This window comes from Wyeomyia smithii, chromosome 3 (genome assembly GCF_029784165.1).
Source record: "Wyeomyia smithii strain HCP4-BCI-WySm-NY-G18 chromosome 3, ASM2978416v1, whole genome shotgun sequence".
Classification (NCBI taxonomy): domain Eukaryota; kingdom Metazoa; phylum Arthropoda; class Insecta; order Diptera; family Culicidae; genus Wyeomyia; species Wyeomyia smithii.
In genome coordinates this window covers 254014060-254038677 of record NC_073696.1, presented here as the reverse complement: position 1 = coordinate 254038677, position 24618 = coordinate 254014060, and the positions used below count along the sequence as shown (strand labels likewise).

General features: G+C 36.6%; 1 protein-coding gene and 1 long non-coding RNA gene across 16 annotated transcripts in view; one reads left to right on the top strand and one right to left on the bottom strand.

The window, feature by feature from the left end:
• Positions 1 to 8: 8 nt before the first annotated feature.
• Positions 9 to 734, top strand: LOC129730469 (uncharacterized). Its single transcript, XR_008728855.1, has 2 exons — positions 9 to 378; positions 472 to 734. It is a non-coding gene; the product is annotated as an uncharacterized LOC129730469 (long non-coding RNA).
• A 12782-nt stretch (positions 735 to 13516) lies between these two features.
• Positions 13517 to 24618, bottom strand: part of LOC129730262 (low-density lipoprotein receptor-like) — a 595327-nt gene continuing 584225 nt past the window's right edge. For 12 of the 15 annotated variants that reach the window (XM_055689454.1, XM_055689444.1, XM_055689443.1 and 9 more), the window contains one exon: positions 13517 to 16090. In XM_055689454.1, coding sequence (XP_055545429.1) covers positions 16046 to 16090 — 45 coding nt within the window. In that variant the 3' untranslated portion in view covers positions 13517 to 16045. Of the gene's footprint in view, positions 16091 to 16316; positions 16406 to 24618 lie in introns of all 15 variants that reach the window. The other 3 variants (XR_008728818.1, XR_008728820.1, XR_008728819.1) reach the window with 2 other exon arrangements.

The following is a 24618-nucleotide window of genomic DNA, read 5'->3' as shown; positions in this document are numbered from 1 at the left end:
GGGTGAGAAGGTATCGCGAAGAGTGCTAGGGCTACAAGTATGTTATTATAGTGCTAATGAAGACAATAATAAACCTAACAAAATTAAGCGTCATCTCACACACAAATGAGGAACCATGCTGCTCGATTCATGTTTTGTTTTTCTTAGTTTGACGTTGTAGAGGATTCGACAAACTTTTTGTTCTTCCGCACCTTTATATGCCTCATTGAGTTTTTTGCCGTCGATTGCTGTAACAGCTACTTTCAATGTCAAATGTCGAGCTCGAGCATGCTTAAGAGGAAAATGTTAACAAAAACCTTGAAGAAGCAAATATAATACTGAAACGGATGAGTCCTAAATTATTATTTTCTATCGGATTTATTTATTGATCAGATCAAGGTAAGTGCTCATGATTGTTATAAGTTTCTATGGATATTATAATGATTTTGTGTAAACCAATTTCTTGAACTTCTGATGTTATTTTTTTTCTAGGACATTTGGAGTCGTATTTACGGCTGAAGGATCAGCAAAAAGACAACCCAAAAGTAATAGTGTCCATGTTCGATCTAAGAGAAGTTTCAAGCGAAATAAATTTTGTGAGTTGGGAGAACCATACAGTGACCATCTCCCTTTCCGTACACCCGCCGGAAGACCCCATGACAGATGCAGAAGAAAAGTGTAACTTTTTCACGAGCTTCATTTGATTTAACGAGCATGGTCGTAAAAGATATGATTAATAAATAAATAATGTTGAATGCATTTGTACATAATCGAGAATGTGCAACATTGACAGAGACCCCACGAACCGATGCAAAGGAACGGTCTTTAGCAGCTGCAATGATCAAAGCATTACAACCGGTAGTCTGTCAGCACTTGCTTCCCATTTTTCAGTTTGGTATTTTCGCGAATATTCTAGAGGATGATGGTTTCGTCTTTTTCGCGATTGTACCTGCCACCGGACTGAATATGTGATGCCACAATTTCAATGTTTGTCATCGTAATCTCCACGGCAGAAGCCGTTTTCAAAGACCGGACTTACACCGATCTAACTTTCGTAGAGGAGAAAATTTACTATGAGATTTCGCTAGCGAAATTGCACACCTGAATTAGACGTCGGTAATACTAAAAGCGGGAAACATTTCTCTCGAAGCGATTAAATTCGCTTGCCAGGGTTGGATGAGGCCTATAATGAAGTTGCTTCGGTAGTGAAACAACTACTAGTTGGTAAAGTACAGAAGCGCCCACGGAAAATCTGGATGGCGTCGAAGAACAAAACTGTGACAATGACGATTTAGATATACTATCATAGGCTTTCGGTTGATACGGATTATAAGTTCGGTAATGATTATAAATATTAATGAACGAATTGTTAATTTTATTATTCACAACTATTCTTTTCACTTTTCGGGTGGCGGTCTACATGGTTCTATTTTTTGTAAGGTGGCCTACATTACAACAATTAGAAATTTCTCGCTAAACTTGTCACAAACAAAGCAAGTTTTCGATAACAGCAACTTCAATATGTAATCCCACCTCTGCTACCAAGTGGACTTTTTCTACCTTTATCAATACCACATCTGCTACTTCAGTAGCCTATTTATAAATAGTAGAATTGCTTTTGTCAATGATGCAAACCGCCACATCAACATTGTTGTATTCTCCGGGCTCTGTACGACTACCGAAAAAGCCAAGAATTTCTACGGGTGAAGAGATTCCTGAAAAAGAAAAGAAAATGAAGACTCGAATACCTTTCAAGAAAGAATAAAGAAAACTCACCTGAAGAACATTTCCCAAGCCATTTCCACGTAGGGTAATAAAATAAGAGCTTTTTTGCTCTACGTCGGTTTTGGCCACTAGAACTTTGTTGATAACCATTTTACCGCCAAGAGTAATCGCGCTGTGTATTAGATTCTGGCATCTGATAATCCACAGAGAGCTATCGATTTCCTTGACCGCTGATGGTCTATGTCCCATTTGTCACTATTCAGTCTAATTTCTTACGACGGAGGCCTTTTTCGAACCGCGAACGCAACTGCGCGCTGATACTTTCAGCCGTTCCCGGACACTTGAGATGTGATTCGTCACTCGTCAGCTCCCCCCAACATGCCAAAAATGACAATGTTGCCAAAAATTGAGGGTGAATATTATTTTGCAGTGCTGCAAGAGCGTAAATTTCGAAACTCAACATTCATGCAAGGTGAAAAAAATATTCAACATTCATGCATTTTCGACTTTTCTAAAAATGATAATAAATTTAATACTCATTGAAAAAATCCGATTTTAGCGCTAATAATCTTTGAATACAAAGTACTTTGAAGAAAAAATATAAAAATATGGGGTATGGTCCGACGGGAAACCTCTATTTCGTTTAGCGGTAGGAGTCAAAAATTTCGTCTTCTCGAATAGAGTCCCCATGCCAAATTTCAGCTCGATCGGGCATTGGAAACACTTGTTTTGGATGAACAGTTTTCAGGATTAGAATTGACGGCAGAAGCGAATGAAAAATTGAATAAACAGTTAGAAAAACGGTTGTTTCTGCCCTGTGGATCATCTGGTGATGCTGTAGTAGATAGAGTAGATGGTGAGGAACCAAAACCAAAGAAACGTAAAATGACAAAGAAAGAGATTCCCAGGAAGAAGGTTGCAGAAAAACGCTAGCAACTACATCAGGATACCCATAATACATATGGTGATTCAAAGGACTGTACGAAGCGGATTTCAAAGGATGACCGAATTTAAGCGACCTCAAGGATCAAGATTATTTCATATGTGAGCATATTCGACAAGTCGATAATTCAAAACTAACTCACCATACGGACGTCGCTGATGGTCCTCGTAAACTGCCCACGTGCATATACATTTGGGACATTTCATTAATGATGTCACGCGTTTAGGGGGGGAGGGGGTTTCAAATATTGTGACATTTTGTGACATATGGGGGAGGGGGGGGGTTAGCTTGAGTGTGACATCACATTTCAACCAAAAAAAAAAATAAATAAATAAGTCACATACCTAACCACAGAAATTAACTCAGAACTATTTATAATATTTTCATCATTCATTTATAGTTCTACGATCCCCTTTTTTGCTTAAGATTTGCTTTAGATAAAATAAATGTCAATTTTTTAAATACTGTTCATTTATTCCGTTTCACCGTGCATGTTCATATATGAATGACAGCGCGATTTCACTAAATTTTAGTGTCTCTCAATCCAATCAATACAAAAATTGTGACAAAACGTAAATAAAAATGCTTGGTTATTGTAACATGTGGAGAATATTTGGATTGCGAATTGATTGAAGAAAAGGAATTAAATATTGATGGTTTTTCAAAAATCAGCAATGATGCTGTAGTTAATGTCTAGGCTTTCTATGTCGTCGATATGCGACTCCATCAGCAGCATCCTTGAACTAAGAACTAAACGCCTTTTCTAGTCATCTTCTATAATCTTCTTTTCCTTTTAGTTGCAGTTTTTCTTTCAGTAAAATCGTTCTTATTAAGAAAAAATACATTCCTAACAAATTTCTCGATTTCAATCAATTATCACCAAAGAAGGGTGAGGGGGATATAAAAACGTGACGTAATTTAGGGGGGGGGGGGTTCAAGGAAGTTGTGACAACTTGTGACAAGGGGGAGGGGGGGAGTTATTTTTTTCCAAATTTTGCGTGACATCATTAATGGATCGTCCCTTTGCTGCGGTCCACCAGTTTTACTATGGAGAACGTTTTATCTCGATACTTTTGGATACGTTTATCCAAATATGTTATGATATGTTAATTTTCAGGATGTGACAGGATAATCTACAATGAGCCACATTAGCACAACTTCGAAGTCGTAGCGCTGCAGAAACTTTGTTGAACAAGATAGAAGTTATGGAAAAGCGGACACTTCCGGCGGGCGGCTACAGACTTCACCGAAAATTATAAATACATCTTCTTTCTTGAAAAAAACAAAAAATACAGGATTTTTCGGGTCATTTTATTCTTGTCTATATTTATTAAGTGTTTTCTTTCCAGTTTCAATTCAAGTTAGGATTATTTTTCGTAGGATACGCGAGTTCTCTAACTTTTCTCTTAACACTACTCATAAGCTTTTGCACAGTGTGTTCTCCGACCATTTTTACCACTTTAAGCCAATTTTTTTTTAAATTTTTCAACATTGTCCGCTGGTTTGACATATTTCCTCAGCTTTGCCTTGGTCAAAACCAAAAAAGTTTCAATAGGGCGAATTTCAGGGCAGCTTGGAGGATTCATCTCCTTTGGGACACATGTGACAATATTTGTTTTATACCACCCTAGTGCATCCTTAGAGTAATGGCAGGAAGCAAGATCGGGCCAAAAGATTGGAGGATTGTTATGCTGCTTAACCATGGGTAACAACCTTTTCTGCAAACACTTTTCACGTAAATTTTACCATTCTTTGTGTCATTCGTAATGAATGGACGAGATATTTTCTCACATTCACAAATGGACTGCTAAACCATTACCTTCTTGCCGCCTTTTCCGGTGTAAATGGCTTTCACTGGTCCAGGGACATCCTTTCCCTTCGGTGATGTATAAAATTGCGGTCCTTACAGAGTCTTATAGTCCAGTTTTACGTAGGTTTCGTCATCCATGGTAACACACCCCATTTTTTGGTCAGAAGTTTGTCATAAAGCTTCCGAGCTCTCGGTTTCACAGATTCAGCTTGTTTTGGATTTCGTTTTGGCTGCTTCTGCTTCCGACGGGTCTGCAGACCCATTCTTCCCTTGGCACGCATAACGTTACTCGTCGAGGTTCCAAGCTTTCTCGCCACATCTCGTACTGATACTGAAGGATGCCGCTTGTAGTATTTTTTAACCTTTTTGTCCATTGTGGGATCAACAGGCCCGGGTTTTCTACCACGTCTTGGGGCATCAGTAAATGTGCACTCTTCACAATACTTCCGCAATGCGGTTTGAACTACTCCGACACTTATGCCTTCTTCTCTGGCTAATTTTCTTATAGAAAGACCACTCACGGTGCCCCATTTGTGCACAATTCGCTTTTTTTGCTCGGGAGAAAGGCCACGCATTTTCAAAATTTCCCACTAAATGTTAGAAAAAATGACAGCATCTGTTTCTTTTGGATGTAAACAACAAGACGCAGCCAACGTTTGGTTGAATACTGCACGTAATTTGAAATGATGGTTGATCGTGAGTGTATTTATAATTATCGGAACGGTCTATACTAAGTAGCGTGGCCCCATCAGCAAGCTAAAAACCGGCTTCATAATATTGGTCAAGATGCGCCGACGCGTGCTGAGGTGGCAGCTGATCAACGCAAGGATGTGCGAGTTGAGGAATAAGAGCCGGCACTTCAACCACAGTATCATCAACGTACTCTGCCCACATGAAGGAAGACCCGACGACGAAACAGAAGCGTTCTACGCGCCGTTGGAGAAGGTCTACGAAAACTGCCCGCGACGGGACATGAAGGTCATCATTGGACCAATGAATGTTCGGGTAGGACGAGAGGCAATGTACAGACCAGTAATCGGGCTAGGTAGCCTACATGCCGTGTCTAATGGTAACGGCCTCCGGTGCGAAAATTTTGTGGAACCCCGTGGTATGGTAGTCCGAAATACCTTTTTCCCCCGCAAAGATATCCACAAATCCACCTGGAGATCATCCGACCAACAGACAGAATTTCAAATGCCATAACGCTGAACGCCGCCTACAAGGTACTCTCCCAAATACTCTGCCGTCGACTATTACCATTGGTGAAGCAGTTCTTGGGGCACTACCAGGCGGGATTCATGGGTGCCCGCGCCACCACGGACCAGTTATTCGCGGTTCGGTAGGTTATGCAAAAATGCCGCGAATGCGATGCGCCCACATATCATCTATTCATCGATTCCAAAACGGCATACGACTCAATCCATCGAGACCAGCTATGACAAATTATGCACGACTACGAATGTTCGGACAAACTGACGCGGCTGGTCAAAGCGACGATTGATCGAGTGATGTGTGTAGTTCGTGTATTGGGGGCACTTTCAAACCCCTTCGAAACCCGAAGAGGTTCAAGGCAAGGTGATGGTCACTCGTGCTTACTGTTTGATACTGCCCTGGAAAGTGTCATTAGAAGCACGATTTTCTAAAAGTCGGTTCAACTGTTTGGCTTCGCCGACGATATCAACATTGTTATTCAGCCCTTTGTGAAGATGGCGGATATGTACATCGGACTAAAGGCCGAATCCAAACGGATTGGACTGGCCATCGGTGCATCGAAGACGAAGTACATGAAAGTAAGGGTGCCAACCTCCCACCTCGAGTTCAAGTTGATGGTGGTGGAATCGAGGTGGTCGACGTGTTCAAGTACCGTAGAACGGGGTATCATTGATCAGTTTCACCCTTCTCATGAAAAGTTGAAATAAAACTGCTCCGTGATTACTCTTGCTAAATTTGAGTATAACACCTTAGTCTTGTGTCATTTGAGGTCTGAACAATACAATATTGGTTGAAAGTAATCATTGTTTTGATGGTCAAATTTTAAAATTAATTTGACCGTTATATTTCTTACTCTCATTAAGTACCAAAAAAAGCACTTTATACTAGTTGAATATTGAACATTTCTTATTAATTGACATGTTTTCCAAATCCGTTTTTCAATTTTCTCAATCAACTAGAAAAAAATGTAGTCAAATTCATAACATTTACAGTTAATTAATTTATATTTGATAAGAAAGTCCAGTTTTATGCTCTAGCCAAGACATCATTCTGGCCTACACCAGGATGTTGTCTTAGCTAAAGCATAGAACGTAAGAGGCATTGCATATCAACATACGTTTTCTGAACACAAACATTTTTCGACGATTGCTGACTTATAAAATACTTCTGGCAACTTTCGCGACCAACGTTTACGTTTTTCATCATCGAAAGGTAAAATTACATATGGCATAAAAATGACTCGCTGTACATACCGCGGCTAGGTGTAAGGACAGGACTATCCTTCGCAGTAAGAGCAGTCAAGGAGAACGGGAAGCATCTCTAAGCATGTTATCAAAGCCTTATCTAACATTTTTAGTTCAAAAAGGTTTCAAAACTACTCAAAATTGAAACTGATCAAAGTTACCCCAAATAACGAAAATTGAAACAACGACGATAAAAAAATGTTTTTAATGTTCAAGATTTTCGAAGGGCTTTAAAAACTAACTTCTCAAGTTCTAAGGATGCCAGTACTGGTTTTAAAAATATGAAACCTGTAACTTCAGTTGTAAAATATATAAATACTCACGAAAAAGTGAAAAAAATGATCAATGTTACCCCGTTTTACGGTACCTAGGTTCAAGTTCACACTTTGGTCTCCGAAGAATGCTCCGATCGAGTAGAATCGACCGCCGCTCCAAGTTGATAATCTACAAGGCGCTGATTAGACCGGCCGGCAGTCCTCTAAGTTCATGAGACATGGGCTATAAGACACGCCCTTGCGGTCTTCGAGCTGAAGGTGTTGCGTGCCATCTTCAGTGGGCTGCAGATGAAGAACGGAACTTGGAGAAGGCGACTGATCCACGAACTGCAGGAGCTGCTCGGGTAGCCAACACCGCCAAGATTGGCAGACAGTGATTGGCTTGGCATGTCGTAAGGACGGAGAGGTGCACAGCGGTTAAGATGGACCGATCAGGTGGAAGACAACTTACGGAGCCTACGCAGACTGCAGAGCTGGTTAACTGCAGCCATGGACCGACTGGAACGGAGACGACTCTTACGTACAGCAAAGGTCACACCACGGCTTGGGCTTGTTTGGTAAGTTAAGTATATCGTGATGATGGTAATGAACTTGATCCTGGAAAAGTTGTATTAGCAGTAGACTTACAAAAGTTGGGCCACAATCAGAATAATTTTACTACATAAGTTTAATTCGAAATATTTTTATGTCTATTGCGGTATACCTCTGTTTTTTGACGTAGGACTACGTCTTTGTTTTCTATACTAGATTACACTTTGTGAAAATGAAAATGAAACTGGCAAACGTTGCGTCAGATTTCAAACGGTTATAGCAAGCGAACGACTTAATGCATCTTAGTCATTTATATGTTGGTGGATAGATAAAATGTGTAACAATTTTTTGATATTATGTTCAACATTGTTGCTTTACTGCTTAATGGTGGAAAAAGGTGAAAAGTTCCAAGGTCAAGCTTTCCCATACATTTCCCTTGTTCTTGGCTTGCTTCCCAAGCACAGATAACAATAACATGGACGAAATAAATTCCACTGCCCACATATTTTGATTCAACAAAGTGTTTTGGTTTGTTTGTCTTTGTCTAAGCTACGTGGCCACGCCTTAATGGTAAAAATCTACGCTGAACTCGATACAAAAGACTGCGTGTGGAAAATTCAGCTTCAGTTTAGTTTGTTCCACAATAGCGAGTGCGGTGCAGCCGTTAAAGCTTTACGACATTGAGTCAACTTCCAGGCACCGCGGAGCATGTTACCAGTATTCTGCACACGGCAGCAATAATAACCATTGTACGCTGCAGGATATTTTGCTGGCACAGCTGCTGGAGGGCACAGCGGAGAGCAAATTTTATACGCGGCCAACAAAATAATCGATGCTACCGGTGGTGGTGTGATTATCAGCATTCTGTAGCATACATTTCGAGCTGAAGGTTATCGAATCGGTTCTTTTTAGAACTATAAATGCTTGAAGATAAGAGTTACGAGAATTTTCACAACTACTCCTAGTGTGAAATGTCCATCTATTTCTCAATAATCATTTTTACAATAACGACCAGGGCGCACCAAAGATAAACGGTAGTGTTGCCTATGAATAGTTTATCACAACAAGACATAACCCTCATTTCAAGAATTTTCACTGCTAAATTGAGTGATTTTCCGGTTTAATTGTTTGTTTGTGTTCACTCGAACACCGTTATCAGTCAAATATCAGCAACGAAAATTAGTTAATCTAAGAACCAAAGTGATTTTCGCATCGGGAAAGCAAAAACTTTCTTTTGATGCTTATGAAAATCACTCAGTAGTATTGAAGATGTATGGTTTGTTTCTCTTTCTTTCTATGAGCTACGTAGCCACGCCTTAATGGTAAAATCTACGCTGAACTCGATACAAAAGACTGCGTGTGGAAAATTCAGCTTCAGTTTAGTTTGTTCCACAATAGCGAGTGCGGTGCAGCTGTTAAAGCTTTGCGACATTGAGGAACGAGAGCTGCATACGAGTCAACTTCCAGGCACCGCGGAGCATGTTACCTGTATTCAGCACACGGCAGCAACAATAACCATCGTACGCTGCAGGATATTTTGCTGGCACAGTTGCTGGAGGGCACAGCGGAGAGCAAATTTTATACGCGGCCAACAAAATAATCGATGCTACCGGTGGTGGTGTGATCATCAGCATTCTGTAGCTACATTTCGAGCTGAAGATTATGAAATCGGTTCTTTTCAGAACTATAAGATGATGAAGATAAGAGTTATGAGAATTTTCGCAACTACTACTAGTGTAAAATTTTCATGTATTTATGCATCGTTAGTTTTAAAATAACGACTATCAAAAATAAACGGTAGTGTTACCTATGAACAGTTTAGCGCAGCATATAATAATATTTAGTTTAGCATATATTATATATTTAGTCCTACGTCACCATTTCATACAACCCCTAGGGCTGTATACCTTGTAGTATTTTTTGACGTGGGACTACGTCTTTCTTCACTATACTAAGGTACCTTCTGGGAAAACTGGATTGAACATGTAACGTTTTTGGTTGGCGGAATGGAAGATTTTAGATGCGATTAGCGCTCAAACAACTGTTCCGATTTCAATAGTTAATATACCGTTGGAAAGCTAAAACATACAAGATTTTTGTATAACATGATAATTTCAGTTACCATTTTCTTATTACTCCGTGAAAATTGCGGGGAAAGTTTGAAGGTCGAATATCCACATACATTTTTCATACGATTGGTATATTTCCCTAACGCAGACTTCAAAAACATAGACGAAATGATTTCACGCATTCAGCCATTGGCTAGCAATGCCAGCCAATTCGGGTTATTCGCGTTGAAAGAGATTTTGAAGGCTATTCGCACCTACGTGAACACTCATATGTAATTGTCAAAATGTGCGTGATGACAAAAGCAAAAATATTTCCTTCCTTCTTTATCGCATGCAAAAACCAAACAAATATCAGCAACACCGTCAACGCGAATTGGCATCGCCTTCATCACCCAACTTAAACGACGAAGAAAGAAAGCAGAGATGCTTCCACGTGATTGGTTCTTCCCCCAATCACCCAAGTTCCCCACCCCACACTGAGTGATACTATAAAAGGACATTTCGTGTTGAGAGACGCTCATTCCCTGGTCGACCGTCAAAGCGAACAGTTCGGCTTCCCTTCGATCTGAGTTGGACCCCACCAGTGGTAATCTAATTCAGATATCGTTGTTGGAATACAGCCCGAAACTGGACGTGATCGGCACTGGGGACCTTTGGAAGCCGTTGGAAGGGACCATGGGAAGACTTGGAAGCCGTTTGGATGCTGCCGATAGTAATTTGTGTAGGTATAGTGTGTCGTATACCAAGTGTGTGTGTCTGAGTAGCGTTGGTGAGTGTATGTGTGTGTGTGTGTGTGTGTGTGTGTGTGTGTGTGTGTGAGAAGCGTTAGCGTGTGTATGTGTGTGCGTGTGTGAGTAGCGTTAGCGCGCGCGTGTGTGTGTGTGTATGTGTGTATGAGTAGCGTTAGCGTATGTATATGTGTGTGTGTGTATGTATGTGTGTGTGAATGTGTGTGTGTGTCTATGTATGTGTGTGTGAATGTGTGTGTGAATGTTTGTGTGTGTATGTCAATGTTTGTGTGTGTGTGAATGGGTGTTGTGAGTGACGTGTGTGAATGCGTGTGTGTGTGTGAATGCGTGTGTGTGTGAATGTGAGTGTGTGTATGTGTGAGTAACGTGTGTGTATGTGTGAGTGGCGCGTGTGTGTATGTGCGAGCGGCGTGTGTGCGTGTATGTGTGTAAGTGGTGTGTGTATGTGTGTGTGTGTGTAAGTTGCGTGGGTGTATAACGTGTATGTGTGTGCAAAAATGCATTCATCCGAGGTAAATTTATTCATGACAGAATACTTTTATAGGCAACAAGTTAATTATTTTTCCTATTAGTTTGTATGCTATGGTTTATGAAAGGTGTATGTGTTTTTTTGTGAAGTGTTCATAGATTGTTGTGTTTGGTATTTGTACGTTTGGTGTGTGTTATATACTATGGCTCTGGCAGAATTAAATCTTCACACTCACAATAGTCCCACGTCAAGCCTACGTTTGTGCACTCAAGCACATACCCTTTAACTATTTGTACCGGTTCGGGATGGCACTTTACCATAATGGGTAATTGCCATGGTCTGATTGTGCGAGTTACCCCAATCTGGTATGATTTCTGTAATTATTTCAACTACCATATTAGAGGCGTTGAAAACAATTGTATTTTTTCGAGGGCTTATTGCATACGAGGAAGCATTTGCCCCTGTTTGTAAATATGCGAGATCAGTAACCGTGACAGCTTGCGCCAGGGATGAGTCGATTAGTGCCAGTTCCTCCAATGACCTGTTAAGCTGCTTTTATAATGTCATTCAAAGATTTGGTGACTCGGAAAAAGTTATTCTGCTACTAGATAATTGTGCTGTCCAGAATTAAAACTGGAACTTTATTCCTTTGATGAACTTACAACTTAATGAAGTGCAGAAACATGTTCTCAAATTTTTCGAAACTAAGCACATATTTATGTCTGCAACCAGTTTCCACGAACTGCCCTAGCAACATTTCAAGATCTCATCGATGTTCTGCGAAACAGAATGTAGAAGTTCTGGACTTGAAACCGGTTAATTTGTTTCAAAGCAACCTTTGTGTTTCACAAAATACGCTTAACAAGCAGACAAAAAACTGATTTTAAGGAGGGGTGTTCCAAAAAAAACTATATTTTGTCGTGTCCAATGTACAGATAGAACATCGCAGTATTCAGCCATTTTGTATTCTTTTGAATTTTTCTACAACTTTGCTGAAGAGAGCATTCTGGTATCTTGAAAATAAGCAAAAATATTTATTTTATCTAACTATTAGGTGGATTAATCGAAAAACCGAAAACGTCAAAAGTAAGGCCTTGTGCTATGAAACAATTTTGCTGAATACATTGAGTACATAAAATCAATTTTTCACAGTCAAATCTATAACGATCACAATTTCTCGACCACTGTGCGCTGTGGGATTTTTAAATAAATCTTCCCACCAATTTTAAATGTCTTGAAATGTGTAGAGATAATTTTGGAAATTATTTGTTAAAATGGTAGATGAAAAACGTGCTTCAGAATAAGTATTTCGTCATTTTATATCAATTTTCAGTACTTTACGATCTTCAAAAGGGCATTACTCAAAAATGTAGCGTACGACTATTTTGGAAATTTGACCAAAAATTCAGAACGTCATAACGAACCGAATGGTAAACTCAGATCCTTTGGTGCATTATTTTCAAATAACGGTCTATGGGAGCACCGTGGATAATTTCTGTAAGCAATTGCTAGAAAAACATCACTTTAACTTTTTTATTTTCTTTGAAAATGCTGATCGTTTTTAATGTCTACAGCTTAATTTTTATTTTAACTCGAAAACATGAACAGTTTTTTATTTTATTTTCAAATGTCAATGATATTTCTTAATTAAACAATTCTTTTTATTGATTTTCAATTGAATATATACTTAAGATGGCACTAATATGCCTTTGTTTTAAATATGAGACAGGTTGGGTATTCATTCAGTAGTTTTCAAAAGAAACTTCTGAATTTCATCCAAGGAATACGAAAATTTGAACAAAACCATATACATTGGAAGTATAAACTAAAATTTGCCTGAAACAAATGGGGCATTTATGCGTTAAGGGAAAGTGTACCGCCGCTGATGGCAAAGCCGTCCCATCACATAAATCAGGAAGCCGGGAAAACGCGTTTAAATATAATTTCATACCATTGTTTCTTATGAGATGGGACAATAAGTTTGGATGTATTTCCAAAGTTTTCTAGAACAAAATTGTTGAGTTCATATATTACCATGAAACTATATATGGTTAGCTACTATTTCCAATTATAACTCAGTCTTGGTAAATATGTAAATGGAATGGACTTGTTATGCGCGGCAGTATATTAAATTGAAATAAATTGGAATTTTTAATTTTTACATTTGTTTGGGTACCGAACGTCTTCGACAGGTTTTTGCATAAGACCGCTGCAGAAAACCTACCGATACCATAACTTTATTACAGTCTAATGGTAACAAAGGGTCGACAACAAAAAGTCGAAAGAGTTTTATAAAATTTAAAACAGCATTAAAATGTTGTAATTGACCATGGGGCCAGCCAATGCGTTTTTACTTTCTTGATGAACAAAAAAAACTTTTTGCCCAAATAATATTTTCGTTTTATAGTTTTTTAATATTTTTTTGTGTTTACTCACGAAGGGAGTTCATGCTAAAGGATAAAAATAACAAAATATCTTTGGATGATTTCGGATCAAACAGAGAAAACTCATATCATTTTATTTTTATTATTTCATTACAGTACATTACCATTCCATGTTCATTTATCAATTTTCTTCCGACGCTTACAATGTATAGAATTATTCTCTTGTTTTTTCTTCTGTTGTTGTTTGTTGGTTTTCTTGTTAGTTAGTTGCTGTCCGCCTTCACTCGTTATGTACAAAAATAATAAGCCCCTTCTCACTGGATGTAATCCTAGTCTCTCCATTCAACCAAAGTTTTTTTTGTTTGCCTCATCCCATTTAGTAAAACTGTTCCGTTTCTTTTTGCCCATCCCGCCCTACTAATGTTTCCAGTTGTTAGTTTTTTATTCAAATTTTTACTTTCGTGGGGCATGTTATGTCCTAATGTACTGCCTGGTTGCATAGAATTTATCGTTTAGATTTTTTTCTTCTCTTAATAAATTACGTTAATTTAGAGTATGGGTTTTCTCGGGGTTAATGTTGTGTTTATTTTTTTTTTTGTTTTTTCGCACGTCTGTTTACCGCGTCGATTATATTTACAAAATATCAAAAAAGACTCGTGGATTTTGATCTTTTGTTTAGTTTTGTTTCGGTTTAAGAACGTTCGTGTGTGTTGTATGCGTGTTTTTGTATTTGTATGTGAATGGGAGTGTGATGATATTGTTGTGATCGCGTTTGTGGATTTCTGTTAATCTCTTTTTATAGGGTTTTGATATTTTTTCCCAACCACATATTGAACTTAGAGTGTGTATATATTATGTACTAAACAGCATACGGACCGTTGTTTGTCTTTAATGGTACACATTCAATGTAGGGTTTACAGTTTGAAGTTGTGTTTGGTGATGGATGTGCTGAGTTGATACCGAATTGTACCTTTCATTATTTGGCAGGATTTTTTTTTAATATTTTCTTGGAGGGGAAATTATGTTATAAAATTTTTGCTAATCCTTTTCAAAATAGTTGCTCATAGTTTCCTCCTGTTTCACATTGGAGGGAAAGTAATTAGTTTTAAGTCCTAGGTTTACTCTTTGTTGAGGAATAACAGAAGGAAAATACAGTCATCGCTAAAAGAACTGACTACGATGTTTCTACTAGGCTAAATTTGGCAAAATTATGCAGACGGACGCTTGCGTTCGTTCTGTTGGAGTGTACTGGATTCTCTATCATAAAGACTACTATTTATTATTCGAACTAGGAAAAACGGCTCGCTGCCAGGTTTAAATATTCTGATAATCATTTGAGCAAATTCTATTCCCGGTGAGCATAACGATTGGAGGAAATGGCGAAAGCTGCCAGCCGCTGCGCTTAACGTTGAGTATATTTGATGCCGTAGAGAAGAGCTGTACTTTTGAGGATAGAAAAAAGCAACTGCCGTGAAGCATTCTCAGCCACACATGCAGGGAGAAAACCAATTCTTCTTTCTTGATATAAAAAGCGGTGAAAGGGTTTTTAGCGGAATGCTGCGACAGCACCTAGAGTCTAAAGTCCTGTTTTTTGTTCGTAACCAAAATTGTGCGTGCTGCATAACTGCCTTCAATGTTTCCTTTTCTAGTTGAGTGTTTAAAAAAATTACCTATTAAAGTGATAAAGTTTATATGAATTCGCAGGATTTGATTTTTTTGATTTATGTTCATTTTTTTTTAAACACTTCTTTTATCGTTTCATTGGAACAAAATAATATCTACACCACTGTTTAGCACACCTGCACTAATCTAGTCTAATTAAACATTTGTGTGTTTTTTGCTAATAATAATCCTCTTTGACTTGTTTTGTTTTTACAATTATTTTTACGTTTGGCCTAAAATTTTTTCACCTGACGACGACTCGAAGCTGTACGATTAAGGCCGAATAAACAATCGATAAGCAGGTTTTGTGATCGAAATTACGCTCTTCGGTCGATGCTATAATTATCGAACTAATTGATGAGCGTTAATTTTTTTTGTTTACAAAATAACAAAACAAGTTTGGTTTGACCTTAAGTTTTAATTAGTGAAATCCGCTAGCTGCGTGCAAAAAAATTTGCTATAGTTTTGTTTTTTTTTTCTACGAAAAAATACACACAATATTCAATACATTATTTCTACTATCGATAGAAAAAAAAAGAATGGAAAGATGTTGCACCTCACCAGAGTCAAACGAAAAAAGAAAAACATAAATATCTAGCAAACCAATTAGCATCCCCTACTAACCCACTCCACCGTCTGCTGCCATGCCACACAACTGTAAAAGCACACCATCGCGAATCGTAGCATGCCTGGCTTGTTGTTTGTTTGTTTGTTTTGTTTTTAAGTTTGCAATTTTGACAGTGCCATTTTGAATAGAGTATTAGCTGCTGCTTCCGTTGGAACCATTTCAGGCCCGTTTTCGCCATTTCTGTGTTATCTCATCATTACTCTTGCTTTGTTTAGTGTTTAATTAACTGTGATCAATGCGCACACAAGTCTTGCTCTCGATTTGGTGGTTGTGGTAATGGTGATTATGCTCGGGTTTAACTGTCACTGTTGTTGGTTGTGCAGTTACACTTTTAACTCTCGGGCAATAGAAGAGTGAAAGTGAGGTTAGACGAAGTCGTTTGTGCCCGGTTTGTTGAGCGGTTCCTGGGCCTGAAAGAAAAAACAGAGCAGGGTAAGTACAGAAAAATAGTTTTTTTTTAAATCATCTATAACGAATAGTATAAACATGCTAAAAATAAATTTTGAACACGAACGATGTTTTAGTTCAGCTACAAAGTTGGTAGCTACATTTGAGACACAATAAAATCAACAGTCAATTATTAGATTTGATAAAATAAAATCGAACAAATCATACAATCTAACTATTTTGTCTTACTTTCCATTCCATTGTACATTTGCAAGCTACTATTATTGTTGTGCTATTTTAATCATCTAGAAGACTCATCCGAAATATATGAAGCTTGGCTACGAAGTAGAAATAAGAATGTACATGAACTACTATTATAAATTAAAAAAAGCAACAAAATTTCTAAACATTGACGATACTTTGAGATTTTAAATTAGCTTCAAGAAACAAAATTCAAATTAAAACATCTAGTTTGGTCATCGTGGCTTCCGACATTAAACGAGGGCCCAGAAACTGAATTTAGGGGAAATTTTGTATCAAAAGCTCGGTAGCAATATTTTGAAGAAAAACAAAGTTATTACAAATGGTGAAATGCTTATTTTCATGTTTTCAAAAAATAAGGGTGACTAACGTTTTCGATTTATTCAGAAATCTAACTTATTTTTGTAGATAGGTATAACAATTAAGAGGGGGGGGGGGAGCAAATGCCCCGGGACTCAAGATTCGAGACCCCCCCCCCTAGACTTGATCCAGATGAGAAGACAAAGTGACGACCTTTTTTTGTTTTTTGCTTGTCACCTTCCAGTGAAGCAAACTTTTTTCTACCTCGTTTGTTTTGGGGAAAGAGGGCCCCACAAAAATATCTGCCCCGGGCTCATTGTCCTACAATGTTGTATTCTCGTTAATTCGAAAAAACTTTGTAAAAAAACTTGTGAAAAAATAATTTAAAATAATTTTTTGCTCTCACTTTTCTATTTCAATTTTCACATCAGATCGACATTTGCGAACATTTTGCATTGCAGAAATCGAAAATATCTCAATTCAATTTAAAAGTTTTGATGTCTTTTATCGTTCTTTTTTGGGGCGTTTTTCCTGGTTGCCCTATTTCAGAAATGGTCACCCAAAGTGCTTCAAGTGTACTTAAAATCGGTATACAATGTGTTTGGGTCAAAGTATATTTTGCTCAAATATGAAAAGTAACATATTTTGATGTTTTTTCCATATGCAGAGAAAAATATGCACTTCAAATCGAGATCAAGGGTTGAAAAAAAAAATTGAAAAATAACGACAAATAAATAAAAAGGGCGTATTTCTCATAAAAACACCATTTAAATTCACCCTAATTTTCGATAAAATGAAAATAAACGCTTCATCATAAGTAACAAATTCGTAGAAGAAAGTTTCCATCCATAAATTGGGTTGTTTAGCTATATCAGTTTTTTGTGTTAGCTGAAAGAGCTCAATTTTCTAGGCAAAACGTGATTTTCAAAAAAATTTCTATCGTTGTCCTTCAATTTTTAAATCACGAATTAAAACTGCTCGAAATCTGCTCGAAATGGCTACAATGACGGTTCGCCCATATACCAACTGTCATTGTAGCGATTTAGAGCAATTTTCAATTCTTCATTTAAAAATCGAAGAACAATGATATAAAATTTTTAAAAATCACGTTGTGATTAGAAAATTACATTCTTTTAGCTGATATATAAAAATCGAAAATCCGTGAATAGCTAAACAACCCAATTCGGGGTCTGGACTATAGTTCATTGTTATAAATTTTATACAGTACTAGCCGACTCGACTCCTCCCTATTTTTTTTCAATAATTTTAAACATTATGAATTGATTTCACCTACATTCAAAAATCAACCTAGCGATTTGTCAGATAATTGGTTACATTCAAACTCCAAAAACAAATCGTTTAAAGTGATTGGTTTTCTCAAAATGAGACCATCCTCGCCTTATGGTTCATGTACATCACCTCGATTCTGCAAAAACTTATATTGCTGTTTACCGGAAACCGAAAGTCGTCTGGGATCAAACCATCATAGAGATAGGTACTAGAAACTACCAAAATGCTACATTTGGTTCAATTTCTCAATTAGATCCCGCGTTGTTCAGAAATTTGTATGAGAGCCCTATTTTCCGGAAGAAAACGAGGTGTCTACCCACCTTAAAAATATTTCTTACTCTCAAAAACCTACCCATGCCAATTTTGGTTCCATTTGCATGATAAGTTCCCGACTTATACGTAAACTTGTGTTTGATTTGTATGGAAGCTCTCCCTTCCAGAATAGAAAAAGGGTGTCGAACCTCCATGCAAATATTTGTTACTCTAAAAACCTCCACATGCAGAATTTGGTTTTACTTGCTTGATTAGTTCTCGAATTTTGAAGCAATTTTTGTTTCGTTAGCTGAGACCCCTCCCTTCCAGAAGAGAGAGGGGTGTCGAACATATTTATTGTGCCTAAAAATCTCCACATGTCAAATTTAGCCATATTTGTTTGATTAATTCTCGAGTTTTACCTCTCTTCCAGAAGAGAGAGGGATGTTGAACATCCATGAATATATTTTTCACCCCAAAAACTTTCACATGTCAAACTTGGCTCTATTTGCTTGATTTTTTCTCGAGTTTGCAGAAATTTGTGTTTCATTTGTATGGGACCCTTCCTTTCCAGAAAAGAGAGGAATGTCGAACCTCCATGAACATATTTTTCGCCCTAAAAACCTTCACCTTTGTCAAATTTGGCTCTAAAAATTTTTCTGCCAACATTACCAATGCACCGGCGTCAGTAGGATTCCTATCAGAAGTAACCTATCGATACGAGTTAGTACACTCAGCTGGATCAAGCAAACAAATTTAGGTCAATATTCTAGGCGTAAATAGAATCTACAACGTGTTTCAGAGGTTACTTCTGATGGAAAATACCAAATTTGGTTCTATTTGCTCGATTAGTTCTCGAGTTTTGCAGAAATTTGTGTTCCATTAGCATGGGACTCCTCCCTTTTAGAAAAGAAAGGGGTCTCGAACCTCCACGAAAATATTTCTTTTGCCCCTCGAACCTCCACCTGTCAAATTTGGTTCCATTCCACAGTGTTTTATTTCGCCGATTTTGTGCTCTAAATTAATAGCGTCCTCAAGTTTGATTTTAGTGATATGCTTTATTTGGAAAAGTTTCTAGGGGAACTGCTCCATTATTCATCTCATTAAGCCGATATTCACGAAGAATGCAAAGATTAAACATGAAATTTTCACGAAATCATTGAACAAATAAATAAAATACGCTTACGTGCTCGTATGGAATCGTTCAGCATAAACTTGGCTAGATTTATCCTGAATTTTGTAAAACAAACCATTTTTCACAACGCTTCCATATCCATCTCAAAACTTGAATCACTGCGCAATTATTCATCTCACGACGCCTCATATTCATCACAGTGTTAATCATGAATGAAACACATTATCATGAATGAATGTAGCCGCAGCCCGTCGTATTAGGTTACCTAGATATCCGCTGTAGTTATTTACGTGCAAAATTGGTAACCTAGGTAACCACTGCAGTGCTGTCGATTTATGTCAATTATGTCGGAATAATTTAACATTTTCAGTATATTTTTTTCGTATTACCAGAAACTGATTTGGCAACTTTTGATTTTCTTCAACGTAGTGAAAACAGATGAAAATATATATAGTTGAAATTTAGGAATTGTAGAAAATCATCTCATATATTTCTACTGATTCAAGCTTGTTTTGGAAACTTGTGGTGAACATTTCGAAGTTTTAAGTATTCTTAGTGTAGTGAGTGATTTCGTTTAGTGAATAAAATAAAAAGTGGTCCGCTAGCGATGAAAAAAACTTTGGTTGGCTGCTGAACAATCCCGTTGTAGCCGTATAGAACAATTCGCGAATTTTGTTTTCTAAGGTAGGTGATTGAAATAAATGAGTTTTCGAGTGCAGATGCCAGACTATAATATCAAATTTAGTTTTTGAGTTTTTGAGGATTTTACTTTATGAGAAATCTGAAGTGAACTAAGAAGAATCCATTCCTTGGATTAGAGGATTGGTTTAGTTAAAAAATATGCGTTTTTTCCTGTTCTCAATTGTGTTTTCATGTTGCATGAGATGAATGAATGGGCTGAGATGAATAATGGAGCAGTTTCCCTATGTATTTTATAGCGCTTCTAGAATGGACGATTTAGTGATTAATTCACATAAAAGTGGTATGCAAACATTTATTTTTTCAGAACAGTGAGATAGATAGCCAGTGTCCTTGAGAAAGTTGTGGCAAATGTTTCTGCTAGAAGCTTTGTTGAAGATGTCAAATTTCTATCTCTTATGTTAAAAGAGATATAAAAAGTTTTATATACAAAAGTTCACTCAAATCATAATTTTCAATATAACTTTTTTCATGGATTTCCCACATATTCTATATCTTCTACAAAAATATGAACCAAACAAAAATACATATTGTGGCCGAACTTTTGATCTAGATATAGTTCGAAATAAAACAGTTATTCAACCACCATCAACGGTTTTTAGATGGTTGATTTAACTTTAAATTACTTAGTCGTACGCAAAAATACGCAGATAGCTATATGATATTCTAAAAGCACATCTATTCTACTTCCAAAAGAATACAAAATAATTCGTCTAATAGAGTCCTTTCGATTGAAAAAAACCTTTTGCATAAAAATTCGTTCTTTTTCAAATAACTTTGGTATTTCTTAATATAGCATTTTGCAATCTTCGGCAAAAATATAAACACAAGAAAATCGCATAATTTTGTAAAACGTCAAAAAAATATAGAAAATCTTGGGAAAGAGTATGATGAAAAATATAAACTTTCAGGTCAGTTTCGCACATGACGTCATCGTGTCATCGTTGTTCTCTTCTTTTTATGGGTTGATTCAAATTTTCTTGGTAAAGTTCTTGAAGCCTTCAGAATTTTTATGAGCGGATGTTGTAATGGAAATATAGAAAAAATGTTGATGATTTTGAAAAAATTCTCAATCAAGTCGTGGGAGAAATAAGACAAACAAAATTTCTTTGGATGCAATGGTAACGGAGGCTGGCCAAAACTAAACACGAAAAAATTATCAGAAGATATCAAAACTCATCCTTTTTACTTTGAACTAGACAGTGAAGAAGGCAAGCAAGAGTAAACTCAAAAAATTTATTGATTCATGTTTTATGACGTCATGTATGAAACTGTGACTGAAAATTTATATTCTTCATTTTAACTTTTTCCCATAATTTTCTATGTTTTTATGACCTTCTGCAAAATTGTACAATTTTTATGGGTTTATATTTTGCCGAAGATTGTAAAACTCTATAGTAATAAATAACAAAGTTTTTTGAAAAATTACGAATTTTTATGCAAAAATTTTTTTTCATTGAAACAATCGAAAAGACTCTATTAAACAAATGATTTTATATTATTTTGGAAGTAGAATAGATGTGCTTTCGGAATATCAAATAGCTATCTGCGTATTTTTGCGTACGACTAAGTAATTTAAAGTTAAATCAATCAAAACCGTTGATGGTTGACTAACTGTTTTATTTCAAACTATAGCTGGACCACATGTTCGGCTAAAATATGTATTTTTGTTTGGCTTATAATTTCGCAGAAGATATAAAATATGTAGAAAATTCAGGAAAAAAGTTATATTGAAAATTCTGATTTGAGTGAACTTTGTAAATAAAACTTTTTATATCTCTTTTAACATAAGAGATAGAAATTTGACATCTTAAACAAAGTTTCTAGCAGAAACATTTGCCACAACTTTCTCAAAGACACTGGCTATCTATCTTACTGTTCTGAAAATAAAACTTTGCATATCACTTCTAGGTGAATTATTCACTAAATCGTCCATTTTTGAAGAAGCGCAATAAAATAAATAGAAATTTTTCCAAATAAAGCATTTCACTAAAATAATATTTGAGGACGCTATTAATTAAGAGCACGAAATCGGCAAAATAAAACACTGTGCATTTGCTTGACCAATTCTCGAGTTTTGCAGAAATTTGTGTTTCATTTAGATGGGACCCCTCCGTTCCAGAAGAAAAAGGGGTGTCGAACCTCCAGGAACATATTTTTTGCTCTTAGAAACCTCCACTTGTCAAACTTGACTCTATTTACTTCATTAGTTCTCGAGTTTTGCAGAAATTTGTTTCATTTATATTGGACCTTTCCCTTCCAGAAGAGAAAAGGATGTCGAACCTCCATGAACATATTTTTTGCCCCCAAAAATCTCCACATGTTAAACATGGCTCTATTTGCTTGATTTATTCCTGAATTTTGTAGAAATTTGTGTTTCATTTGTATTGGATCCCTCCATTCCAGAAGAGGGAGGGGTGTCAAACCTCTATGTACATATTTTTTGCCTCAAAAACCTCCACATTAGAGATGTTACGGATGTGATTTTTTAGACATCTGCAGATGCGGATGCGGATGCAGATGTGGATGCGGATCCCAAGCAGCACGCATTGTTGCAATGAAGCAAATGCAACTCTCAATGCAGCATTCAAAGATTATAATAAATCGCATCGGTTACTTTTATTCAACTTGTAAATAACCGAAAAAGCGCAGGAGGTGGAGCCTATATACAACTAACAGTGCTATGTGAACCATCATCTGCATTGATAGCCGCTGCAGTATAGGAAGAAAAGAGAGGAGAAATAAAGTTAAGTTTGTTTACCTTTGCTGTTATTACTCTTCGGTGATGGTGTCGCGAAGTTTAATATAACTACATACATTATAAAACACCTCAAATATATCGAACTTTTCCTCTACTTACGCTTCTGATAGGTATGTAATTCTACCTGCGATTCAAAATTTACCGTGCGAAAAATGTTTTTACTTCGTAATTATTCACGCGCCTTTTATAAAGTGTTGTAAAAGAAATTTTATGATTCAAACTCGCCAAATTATAAACAATGTTTCGAGAAACGATAGTTCAGCAAACCTTGCTCAGTGGATTTGCAGTGTTAATCATGCGTAATATGGAATAACAAAACCATATTTCCAACAATAATCATTTATCATTCGTTTATATTAGAGATGGCTGTTTTACCACACAGTAATTTTAGCAAATATATGGTTCAACAAGATGTTGCTATACATTTTCATCACTAGTTTGCTTTCCTTAGAAGAAAACGTTTGTGAAACAACAATATGCAACATAATGTGACATTATCGTTATTTAAAAGCATCATGAAATATGCAGTTGGAAATAGATTGCAGAAAACTATTGAGCAATTTCTAGTTTTCAGTTACGAGAATGATACACGTAAATAACAAAATGTTGCTCAGTTCTTTTATATTTCTTCGGAGTAACAGAAAAAGTTTCTTGCACCGTTAAAAAGGTTTTAAAACAACAAATATTGAGTAGTCTCATTTGGGATGTTGATTTTCCGCATTTATGGGTGCGGATGCGAATATCAGTAATATTTCAGGTGTTTTATTTCGCTTATTTCGCATGCCAAATAGCATTCCAGTGCAAAAGTTATTGGAGCGAGCAGCAAATACCCCAAAATTTTGCTACAAAGTTTTTTAAAACAATATATAAATATATATACACTCATTTTCTTACATCAGATGTATTTTTGAATATCTTGAAACTTCTCCGAACATACATTATGGGTATAATCAACATTTGAAACGCTATTTAAATAATCGCACGAAAACGGCAAAATAAAACACTGTGCCTCCCTTTGATTTTGATTCTGACCACATCAATGTGTTTAGCAGGCGATTTTACATAGGAATCACTTATCAGCAAAAAATGTAGTATTGAAGAGATACAGCATTTTCAAATTTGCATGATTTTGGAATTTGTCTGCGCACGAAACCGCTACTACACTGCCGTGTACGACATTGTGTCGTAGAGCCAAGTGATCAGTTTTTTCAGTACGGCCCAAAAACGAATGAATTTCTCGCCACTTTTGTATTGAAATGGGTGCCTACGTCACTTTGTTTTTTTTTTGATCTTATACAACGTACGAATAAGTAACAACCAAAAGGAAGATACCAAAAGATAGGTCTTCAAATAATGAACAACTTGGCATGAAAAACTCATATTTGAAAAAATGGCCTTAACGTCACTTTGTCATCTCACGGCAGTACATAGAACCAAGTGCCATTTTTTTCATAAATTGAGTTTTTACACCAGTGGATGTTGAAATTGATAACACAGTGCAATAAAAATTGCTTTTTTTTCTGCCTTGGCTTATATTTATATATTTTTTTTGTGTATTTTTATGCAAAACTAAATTTCCCAGAGTTGGAAAATATTTCAACTTAAGGGGCAACAATGGCGCCATTTTGAATTTTTGAGAAACCGGTAATTTTTGATATTTTTTCGACGCCATTTTGTTTTGAGGCCAAATTTAAAAATATTAAGAGTTTGTCCACATATTAACATCTTTTTACCCATCTTTTGAAAAAAAAAAAACAGATCTTAAATCGGACAAAAACTGAGCTCGAAACGGTGATTTTAGGAAACCAGGTTTGGCATAGTTTTAGTATATTTCTCAAAGCAAAATAATATCG